Source organism: Aristolochia californica, unplaced genomic scaffold (genome assembly GCF_029961685.1).
Source record: "Aristolochia californica isolate CCGP_79_NKW_82.1479 unplaced genomic scaffold, dmAriCali1.0.hap1 SCAF_3, whole genome shotgun sequence".
NCBI classification, from domain to species: Eukaryota; Viridiplantae; Streptophyta; class Magnoliopsida; order Piperales; family Aristolochiaceae; genus Aristolochia; species Aristolochia californica.
Genome location: NW_027181992.1, coordinates 7263892 through 7276740, shown reverse-complemented (window position 1 = coordinate 7276740; position 12849 = coordinate 7263892). Strand labels below are relative to the sequence as shown.

The 12849-nt window shown below is 36.4% G+C and overlaps 1 protein-coding gene across 1 annotated transcript; it reads right to left on the bottom strand.

Moving 5' to 3' along the window:
- Positions 1-524: 524 nt before the first annotated feature.
- LOC137958393 (protein STRUBBELIG-RECEPTOR FAMILY 7-like) lies at positions 525-11760 on the bottom strand. The gene is made up of 17 exons (XM_068805382.1): positions 11312-11760; positions 10369-10779; positions 9329-9461; positions 9161-9232; positions 8998-9063; positions 8853-8924; positions 8680-8751; positions 8165-8236; positions 8002-8067; positions 7852-7914; positions 7440-7747; positions 5163-5473; positions 4395-4666; positions 3650-3785; positions 3164-3279; positions 2455-2611; positions 525-824 (listed from the first exon to the last, which is right to left on the bottom strand). The coding sequence occupies exons 2-17, from the start codon at positions 10448-10450 to the stop codon at positions 684-686; spliced, it is 2139 nt and encodes a 712-aa protein (XP_068661483.1). The 5' UTR covers positions 10451-10779; positions 11312-11760; the 3' UTR covers positions 525-683.
- Positions 11761-12849: the final 1089 nt, after the last annotated feature.

Genomic DNA, 12849 nt, shown 5'->3' with positions numbered 1-12849 from the left:
TTGTATCTAAATTTAGATACAAGATATATATAAACTGACTCAATTATATAAGATGCATTATCTACTCACTTGGAAAATTTCAAATTACAAAACAAAATCAATAACTATCAATGAATATTATTTTTTGATTCATATAAGATGCATTATCTACCCACTTGGAAAATTTCAAATTACAAAACAAAATCAATAACTATCAATGAATATTATTTTTTGATTCAAAAAAAGAAAAAACTATCAAGGAATATTAAGATATTTGATAATATTTACTAAAATAATAGAAAATGTAATTAGTTAATGTTATGTAATAAGCTAAACTAGACGAGATCGAACATACTCTAATGATTCATCTATAAAGAACCTTAAAAAAACTGTAATTGTCATTATATACCATGAGTAGAGGATCAAAATCAAAGTTTTGGTCCAAGAAAAATAAAGTTGAAAACGGTTCAGTTGCATGCGAGAAACAGGAGAGCACACACTCGCGTGTGCACGCTCGTAAAAGCAACTTGTATGAGGATCAGGCCTCCCAGAAGGCTATTGACATACATACAATATAAAAGCATCAACTTACAAGAAATTCTCACTCTGTATGTATCCAAAACGCACTGAGATCTCCATATTGACACAAATAAAAATTATAACAGATCATAGATTAACCACAACATAGTATGCACTAAAATATGCTATCCTGTCTCATCACTAGTACGCCGGGAAGCCCTGTTCTCCTCTCCAGAAGTTGTTCTCTTACTCATGTTTGCCCGCTGCACTAATCTTACCAGTGCCTGAACCACCTCTGACATGGGTGGTCGAAATTCCGGCTCCGGCTGCAATATTCACATACAATCAAGAATTATATGAATGCTAAGCCAGCTGAAGCTACCTAATGGAATACAATACCGATTTCATGTAAAAAACGAAACATGGATTGTATCTAACATACGAATCATTTACACCTGCATGTTACCATAGTTACTGTTTCTGAGATTTATACACAATGAAACCACCAAACATACAACTTGAGTCCATCAAATGACAAATTATATTACCCACATGAAAATGTAAAATTGTAAAACATCAACTTGATAGATGATTTTAGAGATTAAACAATGCTCAAAGATTACTAATTCACTACATGTAGCAAGTGCGTGGCACCTTACAGGTACACTTTCAATTAATAACAAGGTGACAAAATTATTCTTTATAAATACACACACACATATATGCATGTATTTATATAAACAAAAATATATAGATGGATACATATAGTCACACATATACATGCATAAATACATATCCCAGCAGAAAAAAAATTATTAAAATTTTCCATGCGTCTTGCATACACGGCAGGCATAATTTTTTTTATTCTATAAGTATACGTGCACATAAATTTATTGAAAACAACAAGTCATCATATTAAAGATGGTTTGAAATCTTTTATATACCCAGACAAGATTGTTAAACACCTAGCCAATACATCCCAAAAGACCGGCCTATTAGGAGCAGAAGGCATAGGTACAGACAGCTGCTAGGATATTGGTTCACTTTTTTTTTACATTGGATATAAAATACAAGAAATTTAATTATCCGATTCATGTCAGCAACGAAATTAAGATCACGTTGATGATTTATGTCATCTCATTCTTTAATGGCTCCTCGATTTTCTTCTGTTTCTTTTTTTAAATATGACTCCATGAATTACTAGTAGAAAAGAAAATACATGGAAACTAAACTGTGGAATTAGAACCAGCCGCACGACCCAAGCCAGTAAAAGAGGCTAGGCTGATAGCTAAAGAACATACATGGAAACTGAACTGTGGAATTAGAACCAGCCGCAAGACCCAGGCCAGTAAAAGAGGCCAGGCTGATAGCTAGCCAACATCAATCATTAGAACAAAAATTTGAATCTGTCAACACATAAACCTGCCCGATTTTGACCTCTAAAAATGCTCTGTAGTGTGTGCAGTTTAGGGACCAACAAGGAAAAGAGGGGGAGGACCAAACATGACAGTGCATCAATAAAAAATTTAAGAACGTCCTGGGGCCCCTTAAAAAAAATACAGTTAGAACAATTAACAGCACAAATTGTTCTCACACATAAAGTTACATTTACATTGGAACACATCAATTTTAGCCAGTAATAAAGTATCCCAAGTAATTTTTTTTAAAATATCTAAACTAAGTTTGAATTCAAATTGTTCATCTAATCAGAAAAAGGCAAAATCTCTCATGAATACAAAATAATATCACAAAGAACAATAATACTCATTATGCAGAGCTTAGGATGAATAGTTCATATATCTCTCCCCCTCTTTCCCTATCCCTATCCCTATCATCTATCCAACAATTGACCGAATAATATGTGCATGTATCTACCTATTTATCTGTCTATGTATCTATTTATTAGCTATCAATCCCGATACATGCAGATGTGAACCAGTTCGTAATTATGCTTACCTGAACACAGAGAGCAACAACATCAGCTAATCGAGAAAGTGACTTGGGAGGATAGAGTCCCTCAAGAGCTGGATCAACCATCTTAGCCAGTGCATCAATATCATGGAGCTGAGGTGTTGCCCATCGAACTAATGATTGTTCTGATCTTGCTCTTGAGCTGTGACATAAATTGTAGGAAATCTTAGCAACAAAGAAAAATGACTCATATGAGAACAGATTTGGATACTTTGCTTCATATTCCCTTAGACATAAAAAATTTCAAAAGAGATGCACTTAAACAGCTTAATGGTTACCAAAACGTTCACCTTTAAAAAAAGCAGAATTTTTTTTTTGGAGAAAAAAGCAGGATTTGTGTAGGGAGATGATAAGTCAAAATGTAATACAGATTGCACAAATGCGCAAGTCGTACTGTATGAGAACATAATAGAAGTAAAAGAATGAAAGGATGTGTTTTCTGCAATGTCCCATCTACATGAAGATACAAAGACATGTTGTACTAAAAAATGAGTAAATCCACTTAGGTTTTGCCGACATAGTAAAGGTCTGATATTCTAACCAAACTGTTCTGCTTATCAGAAGTGCAGGTCTGCTTCAGTAAAGCTCCATTTGAGCAACTTGTGCATGTATGTCTATCAGCTTTGATGTCAAAATCATAATCAATCAAGATTTTCTTTACTCAGACATCTGCTTGAAAAATATATAAATGTACCTGTCAAAAGGTTTCCGCCCAGTCAGAAGCTCCAACATGACGACCCCAAAGCTGTACACATCACTCTTCATGGTGTATTGGCCAGTCATGGTAACCTCTGGTGCATTGTATCCAGCCTAAACATGACCAGGTGTCAGCTAAAAGTTATGTGAATAAGAAGATCATACCTCAGTAACCAGAAAATAGGGGCATATGCAGGAGCCCCTAGAACCCAAACTTCACCTTCGCAAAATTCTTATTGGTCCTCTTTATTTGAAATTAAGTATAAGGTTGTTAAACGGCAGCCACATTAACAGAGTCACATAAAATTCTATTAAACAATAATTGCCTACTGAAGCCTAAAAATTGGGCTATAATATCACCTACTCTCAAAAATTTTCCAAGAATTTAAGAACTGATTTGTCTGTCTTTCATGCAGAAATATTCACCAGGTAACCGATTCCTCTCCAAACATCCCAACATAAAACCAAACAGCACAGAGATTACCTCATGTTCTGAATTGGGAATAAAACTAGACAATCCACAATCCGAAAGATGAGGGTTGAGCTCCAAGTCAAGTAAAATGTTGGCCGACTTGAAATTCTTATGTATAACAGAAGGGGAGCAGACTTCGTGTAAGTACCTGAGGCAAATTCACCATGTAAGGAAAACATTATCTAGACCCAAATAGAGTGATATTTACCAGAAAGAAACCCAAAGTGGTCGGAATACATAAACTGCCCCGTTGATATTTGTTATCTCATGCTTCAGGCACACGAAATTTGGAAAATTGCATTAAAATTGCAATTCTTTGACTGAAAATAAATTCTTACTTCCATCAATTGAAGAATATTTTGACAGCAGTAGTCAATGTTTAAACAAAAACGTGTTGACACCTCTAGTGGAAAGATCAATTCAGTTTGCCAAGCCAGGTGACATGAAATAAAAAGGTGTAAAAACATGTTATGGACAATAAACTTTTTAAAGGTTTTATTAATGGACAAGAATAAAATTGCAAATATTAAGATATTTAAGGTTTTATTTAAAAAAATAGTTAAATTTAGAGATCCAACCTAAGGTTTCTAGAGATTTTTATTTGTTTTGAGAAAGGTTTCTAGAACATTTCAACAGCTTTGTTTGCAGGAGTGGGAAAAAAAGGAACAGTTATGCAGTATCTTCAGAAGAAATCAGTTTTGAATACCCTTTAGCAATGTCTACTTAGTTTGACTTTTAAAGGCAGAAATTAACTTACTCCAGTGCCCTTGCAGTTCCTAAAGCAATTTTGACACGTGAGCTCCATGTCAATGGCTTGCTATACTCATCAGAAAGGTGAAGAAAATCATGCAGAGAGCCATTTTTGTGGAACTCATAAACTAGTAAATGCTGCCCATGCTCAGAACAGTATCCTACAAGGTCTGTAACATTTGGATGATGCAGACGGGATATATCTGAAACCACCTCCAGGAATTTTTCAGGATCTTGATTTGGTAGGGCAGATGAATTTACTTTCTTCACAGCCAAAATCTGTGGATCCCATTCAAAGATTCATACAGTTATGCACTTAATATGTCACAAAACCTTCACATCTCAGCAGCAAATACAGATATAATCGCATTGATTGTTATTAGAACAAGGAGAAACTAAAACTAAGTACGAAAAGATAGTAAAATAAAATGAACATTAAAATACAAGGTGCCGTGATATCGCAACAACTGCCTCCATACAAGAAAACTAGTAAAATAAGTTGGAATACGTTTTTTAATAAATTCAATCTCTTTGGAGAAAATTTAAATAAGGAAAGACTCACAATAAGTTGTTAAAGGCTTTTCTGGAGAAAAAGTTAATGCTTGAATCAAAAACAGTAAGTGGTACACAATTTCCAGGATTAGGGAACCCATGTCATCAACAGAAGTATGGCAATATTCATATTCACCCATGAGTCAATGTAGCAAGGTGCAAATGCATAGGTAAAAGAGATACTAAATGAAAAATAAGAGTATTTGCAGACAAAGTTAAAAACCTTTCCATCGTCAAACTGTGCTCTGTATACACGCCCTATTGATCCTTCACCAATAAGATTATCTACACTGAAACTTCCAGTAGCAACTTGCAGGTCAGCTATTGAATACATGGTGGCACCTATGGAAGTTGTATTAGTCTTTCTGACTGGAACCGGAACTCGAACTGGAACAGGAGCTGGAATTTTGCTTGAAAAATCATTATCATCAAAAGATTTGTGCCGTTCAATAGGAGGAGGCTTAAGGGTCACTGAAACAGGTGGTTCTAGCGTTGCCATGCTAACAGAGGAAGTGGATTGAGTGGATTTTATTTCTGCAAGTACATGATGACATAATTAAACAAATGCATCAGTTAATCTTGAAACAGCCTGCATACAGACAAAAGGTGGTAGCTAAAGGCATAAATGATAATTGCCGATACAAGATTAAATGAATAGCTGAACTTGATCTCAAAGTGGTAAAAGTATTTGTACATAATTTGTGCATCACTTATACATGGCATCGACAGCCTGTAACCGACAGTAAAATGGTTAATGACTTTGAGTTCATGGCCATACCCTTTAAAAAACCCACCCAGACAGAAATAAACATGAAAAATAAGATGAACCAATGACCAGTCTATTGGTCTCTGTCATCATAGGATGGTAAAGTTCTAAAAAGTATTTGGACACAAATGAACATGAATAATCAATGTACAACAATTTAAAGGAGTAAAACTATGGAATGAAATACTGCAGAATTCTCTTGATGTTAGAGACCATTGATATGAAGCAGTAGCGATGCGGGACTAGGTGCGATTTTAATTGTCGTATGCAAATATCAGTTAATTGCTGGAATTAGAAAGAGAAGAGAAGAAAATAGAGAAAAAGAAAGAATAATTGGGAATGAGAAATAGGAGAATTTTTTTGAGAACAAAATGTCAATGAAATAGAAGAATTGAGAAGAATAATTTAGAAGAAGAAGAATAGAAGAAAGAAGAAGGGGAAGAAGAAGAAGAAAGGGGAGGGAGGGAGGAAGAGACCAAAAACAGGGAGATTAATTCATCATCAAAAACTCCTTTCAACATCCTGTTACAACCTATAAATAACTAAAATTGATATTTAACTATTTGATCAAATCCAAGAAAATCAGGAAAGATAAACTAAAAATAAAATTGAACTTTAAAATTCAAAATAGATAAGATCACTATCTAATCAAATCTAGTAAATCATGAAAAATAAACTAAAAATAATAAAAATTAATTATAAAAATGATTTCAATCATAATTGGTGGGTCTATTGGGGTCCAATGGGCATACTAGCATCCCCACCAATTCTCTAGCTGTTGGAGAACTCAACCTCGACCTCGTTGAGTTTAACTCTTGGGTTTTGGACAGTGCCTCAACAAACAATGCCCCAGATTTATTTGAAAGCAAACCAAAATTTGCAAATGGGAAGGATTTTTTTTTTTTTTTTTTTTTTGTGGTTTTGCTTCTTCTATTTTTTCAAAATTTTTTTTGCACGTGCGAGTAACTAAAATCATTGCCAGGGAGGGTGGGGGGGCGCTCAGTGATCATCGTTGAGTTGGCAATGGTGCTTTGAAACAGTTGGTTGGGAGAAAATTCCAGAAAATAGAGGTAGAAGGGGAATAGAGGAGGAAGATTGAAATTGGGTTGGATTTGAAGCAACAAGCTTGGAAGATTGTGATTTTCAGTGGCCGTTGCAGAAGAATGCTGGCTAATGAATCTTCGCTGTGATACCAAATTGATGCGAGACAAGACACTATTTTAATTGTTGTATGCGGATATCGATTAATTAATAAAATTAGAAAGAGAACGGAAGAAAAAGGACAGAAAGAAAGAAAGAAGAATTGGAATGAGAAATAGGAGAATTGAGAAGAATAATTTAGAAAAAGAAGAATAGAAGAAAGAAGAAGAAGGGGAAGAAGAAGAAAAAAGGGGAGGGAATTTTAATAATCCATCATAAAAAACTCCTTTCAACATCCTGTTACAGCCTATAAATAACTAAAATTGATATTTAAATTTTAAAATAGATAAGATCACTATTTGATCAAATGCAATAAAATCAAGAAAGATAAACTAAAAATAAATTTTAAATTTAAATTTAAAAAGATAAGATCATATCTGATCAAATCCAATAAAATCAAGAAAAATAAACCAAAAATAAAAGGAATTATAAAAATAATTTCAATCATAATTGGTGGGTCCACTGGGGCCCGATGGGCATACTGGCATCCCCACCAAGTAGGCATATCAAATTTGTATGATGAAAATGAGTCACCTTTAACTTCATTCGAAGCAAGAGGAGTGAAAGGACGATCTTGGTCAAGTTTGTTCTCACTCAAGTGACTTCTGGCTTTCCTCCTAAACAAGAAGAATGCCACTATAGAACCAACAACTAAAATAGAAATCACAATTCCTGCCACACCTCCACCTCCTATGCCTGACTTTTTTCCACTTGAACCATTTTCCTGATGACCACTATCTCCACCAGACCTGCCACCTGGGTTGGATTTCCTACTTGGTGGAGGGGAAGTATATGGAGGTGGCGGGGGTGCAGGCCCTGATGACCATGAGTTGCCTCCACTCCTGCAAAAGAGAAAAAAATGAGTCCTGTTCGCACAGGCGACAACAGAGGACAAACACCGTCCTAAAGAAGTCACATTCAACTTATGTTTTTGTAAAGAACTCACTGAAAATTTATCTTTTTCAGCTGGTCAGGAATCCATCCAGTAAAGTGGTTATTTGCCACATTCCTGAGTGCATGGCAGATGAATTACTTTGTTAGCTTAACAGCATCATCACCAATCAAAATGGAAAAGAAAATGAGGTTAAGTTCTCACAAATTGTGAAGAGGGAGAGTTGAAAGGACATCAATGGTGCCGGTAAATTGGTTGTTTTGCAAATACCTGAAAACATGTGAATCAAAAAAATCAACAGTGAGGGAAATGAGCATTGGATAAAAAAGTAACACTTCAAGCAAATAACCACATTTTTTCTCCTTACATGGAATTCATACTTGACAGGGAGCTAAAACTCCCAGGGAGGTTACCAGTAAAATTGTTGTTGGAAAGATCCCTAAGCCACCAATAGAGAAAGGATTCTTGAGTAATCATAAAGGTGAAATAACTAAGAAACCAACAAAAGGGAAATACTTTGCCTCTAGTCAAAAGTTATCAGGACAACTTAAATAACAAACACAAATCATTGAGATCATTGTTTCAACAGACATAATTCGAGCATGGGCATCTGAGACAACTATAGCCACCAAAAACAAAAGAGAAAGGAAACTAGTAAGCTTATGACATCAAACTGATCATGGCTGATGCAATATAACAGAACTACTAACAGAATGTTCAAGCACATTCTAGTGAATAGAAGCAACTAGTACAAAGAAAACTAAATAAATAAATAAACAAATAAACAAATAAAGTGTTCAAGGTACTTAACCGAAGAAAAACCACTTAAAGAAGGTTAGAATTGTTACAGATGGTATAAAGCAGTCAAGGAGGGTCACTCACAATGTGGAAAGGCTGGTGAGTTGTTCAAACATGTCTTGCAGTTGGCCTTGCAGTTGATTGTGTGCAACATTTCTAGATTCAACAACAATTTCATTACGTCACAATCTTTATTTGCACCAACTTTAATAACATTGAAGAAAACAAAGGGAGTAGACTAAAGAAAGCTAACTCACAAGACTTTGAGAGTAGTCATTTGAGAAATTGAATACGGCACGTTTCCAGTAAACATATTTCCAGCCAGATTTCTGAAATTTTAAGACATTAGATAATAACCTGAAAAATTCAACAAAAAAAACTTCACTCTTTTTAGTAACATACAATTGTTGAAGGTTTGGAGGAAGTTGATATGGCATTTGGTTTCCAAGATTATTGTTGCTCAAGTCCCTGCATGAGTTTATCAATATTATTTCAAAGAAGACCCAAAACGTAAAGAAAAAATAAAATGCTCACTTTTGAAGGTAGCAATGACAACGGCACTCACAGAATATTTAATGATGTCAGACTTGTCAGCTGGTAGCCCATAGAACCAGACAGACCTAATCCTGAGAGTTTGCTGGCCAATCACATGGATGAAGATACAGGTCAGACAAGAATATAATGAGCAGATACCCAAAAAACCCAATCAGAAACAGGGAAAGTAACAACTCACATCTCAGTTACTCTATTACCAGAGCAAGTCACACCTTTCCATGAGTGCCCGCACGGATCATCACCATTAGCATTCCATCCAGTTAACTGAGAAGGTGAATTTAAGCTGCTATACATGATCCTTAGAGCAGAGGCTGTGAAACAAAAAAGAGACAATTTGGAGCTGAGTTAAGATTTAAGGAAAAAGACTACCGCAGATTGTCCATCAACAAGATCATGTCAGTTACTGTCTCTACACAACTCTGTGAGCTATTAAATCAATTTAACTGCCAACCAGTTCAATGCCAGAATCAGAGCAACATATAATAGATCTGAAGTGCATGTATCAAAATGCATCTCCAAGATACCAAGCAGGAATAAGTAAAAGTCATAAAGAAATGAAAAGAACTCTTAGGTCGTCAGGTCTTATCACAATTCCAAACGAGGACGATATAAAAATTGTAATGCTCTATAATGCTATTATTACACAAGGAAACGAAAACAAAAATAAAAGCAAATCTCTCCTACTCCAACTCAGGAATACAATCTCGTGCGCATTCATATTTTCAGCTAACATTCTCATGAATGAATGAGTACACACAAGATGCAGCTCTTTGTAGCATTTAAACAAGGAGATAATAATACACAAACACCAAATGAGAACAAATAAAAAGGTTTTGTGAAAAGAAAATAAGGCTAAAAAATGATAAGCTCAAAACATAAGTTTTCGGGGGATGAAACTGCGCTTTCCACTCCATAAAGCAAAATCCTCACTCCTCAACCTACCCGAAATCCCCACAGTAAACTACATCAGATCATCTATCAAGCACTCGAAACGGTAAATAGCAAATGCGCACGAGATATAGAATCGAGAATCAGTACATCACCAGTAACAGCAATGCAGAGATTACAAGGATTTCATATAGTGGGACAAAGTTCTGTGAAGATTTAGAACACAACGGGCAGGTGGACAACGGAACAAGGACAATAGAACATAATACAAGAGAAAATGTACAAGGTGTAAAACCAAAAACCCCAAAAAAAGAAAAAGAAAAAACATACCATCGTCTGAACTTGTAGCTCCATTGACAGAAACGGGTTTCCAAATCGAAATGCAGAAGACGAACACCAAAATCTTCAACATTTTTCCTCCAAATTCCTCGTAGAGGAATCTAAGCTTTTTTTTGTTCTTGAATGATTTTATATATACTGAGATGAAGTAAAGCAGACACGAATTGCAAGAAGAATCCAAAACCACAAAAAACTAATAAATAATAAATAAAGAAAAACGACGCGCTTTTTAGGATTCGTGACTATACAAAGTATAATCTAATTTCTCACAGCTCGAAGCCTCGAATCAACTCTTTTACAGCAGAGTTAGAAGAAATATCGCCATTGACGGCGTCACTATCACGAGAACCGCGCTGGAATGCTTCGCTGGATCGTTGAAAGAGTATACGCATTTGTTTGAGACTACAAGAAACAGATAAGCGGTGATGATTCAATATAGGGACAAAAGAAGGGGCGTTACTGCGTCAAGTTTGATTTTAATTAACCACAAAATGACGGCATATTGCACTCCACCGTCAACGTTAAAGATCGTTAAAGAAGAGTTTTTTAATTCTTTCCGCCACGCCCTTTCCCACTTCTTTCTACTGTTTTGCCTGTCAGTTTTTCCAGACGAATGGCTCGCGGCATAGGAACCAAATATTCCGGCTAAATCCAGTTGCATACTTACATTTTCACTCCTTGCCGGCAGTGAGTACCGAATCCAGACGTAAATTCCAGATATTTTCACAAGAACTTCAAGTAGGCAATCATTTACTACTCTTTTAATTAGATTCCTCCTCCGTTAGAGCAAATGAAGCTCTCCTGTTCTTCTCACCTTATTGCAGTGTCAGCCGGATTTACTATAGACAAATCTCAAATTCCGTGGCAGATGGTATTTTACTTTTGCTTCTCTTTATTCTAATTTAATCGACGTAGATTCAACTGGTCTACATACCTTGTTACGGAGCTCTCAGCAGAATGTTCTGACAGAGTCGGCCTTTTCTGCGAGAAATCTTTGCTTTCGAACCACGATTTCACGGATTCCAGCTGAAACGTTCCAAGCCTTGCCGAAGCTCACCTTTCTGGAGCAAAAAGTCTTGATCTCGTCTCGCAATTCTTTTTTACTTTATACTAAAAGAAGGGCGTATTACGTTGCTAAAATCTCTATTATTTTCCTTTCCAAGATCTTCATACCGACTTAATAAGTTCCAAGTTTCGAATCTCTTTCCAGAGGAAACTAAAGAAAATTTTTAAATTTAGGGAGCGTAAAGAATAAAAGAGTAAAGAATCAGTGTTCTTGATGGATCCGGCGTAGGCGACCGAAACTCAGCTTCCCGTATGTCATTTCTGAATCGAAACGAGCCAGGATTCCTACCAGAGCAGCAAACGGATTTGAGCTTTGGAACTACTCCAGCTCGCTGAAAGTTACCAAAAGCAACGAGAGGATCCGCGTTCCACGTAATCTCTGCAAATCTCAAGTATCACCATTTTCATTTGACGAATCAGCTTTTCGTCGATCTCCCAGCGATTTTCGTCATAATCAGTCTCTTTCAGTGCTAGCCTCGCTTGTACTGGACTACAGCAAATGGCTTTGCACTTTGCCCTTGCCGTTTAAAAACCTAGCCACGCTTTTACTGTAATTAAGAGCATCGTTAATTCGGCTTTCACAAATCCACCCACGCCGCTGCCGTCGTTTCTCCGGTATGCTGACCATAACACAGGGACATTTTTGGTACGTCACTAAAACGCCACGTGGCAGATTACAGGCTGTAGCACGACGTGCCTGTCGGTGTCGGTGGTGTTTTTGATTGTTTGACGAAGGAGATTGAATAATGAGTAGCGGAAGTAGGAACTTGGATGTGGGCCAGGGCTGAGGTGGTGTGGGTCCGGGGTGAGACAAGTGGTCGAATGGGTGGGTGTCAAAGTGGACGGCTAGGATTCCTTGGTGGAGCACTTTCGGTGCTGAGAGTCGTAGTTCGACAGCCACAAACCGTGGTGATTACTAACAATTATGAAATGGAAAGCGAGCGAGAGAGCCGTTGGATCCAGAGGAGTGATGATTGAGCGGATGCGATGTCTTCAATAAAAACGGGTGGAAATTCTGACGAACAGATAGGAATCCTATCGACCATTGAATTGAAAATCATACATGTCACGGTATAAACATATTTTTGATCATTTTCTTCGACTAGTTATGAAGAAGAAATTTGATGCTTGCACGTCCACCCGAAAGTGACTCGGAAGTGGGAGCAAATTAAACCCCTCCCTAAAGAAAGAAGATTTTTTTCCATGCATGAAAGGGACCATTAATTAATGGTATCTTTGATTAGGTGCCAACCAAATTCTTTGTTTCCTACTACAACCCAAGATTGGTGTCAAATATGACAACTTTTGTGCCCACTAGAAAGGGTTAAGACGACCATGTCACGTTAAGATGTGTGTAATTGTGATAACTTATTTAAATATTCTTGTAATAACCACCATGCCTTTAGT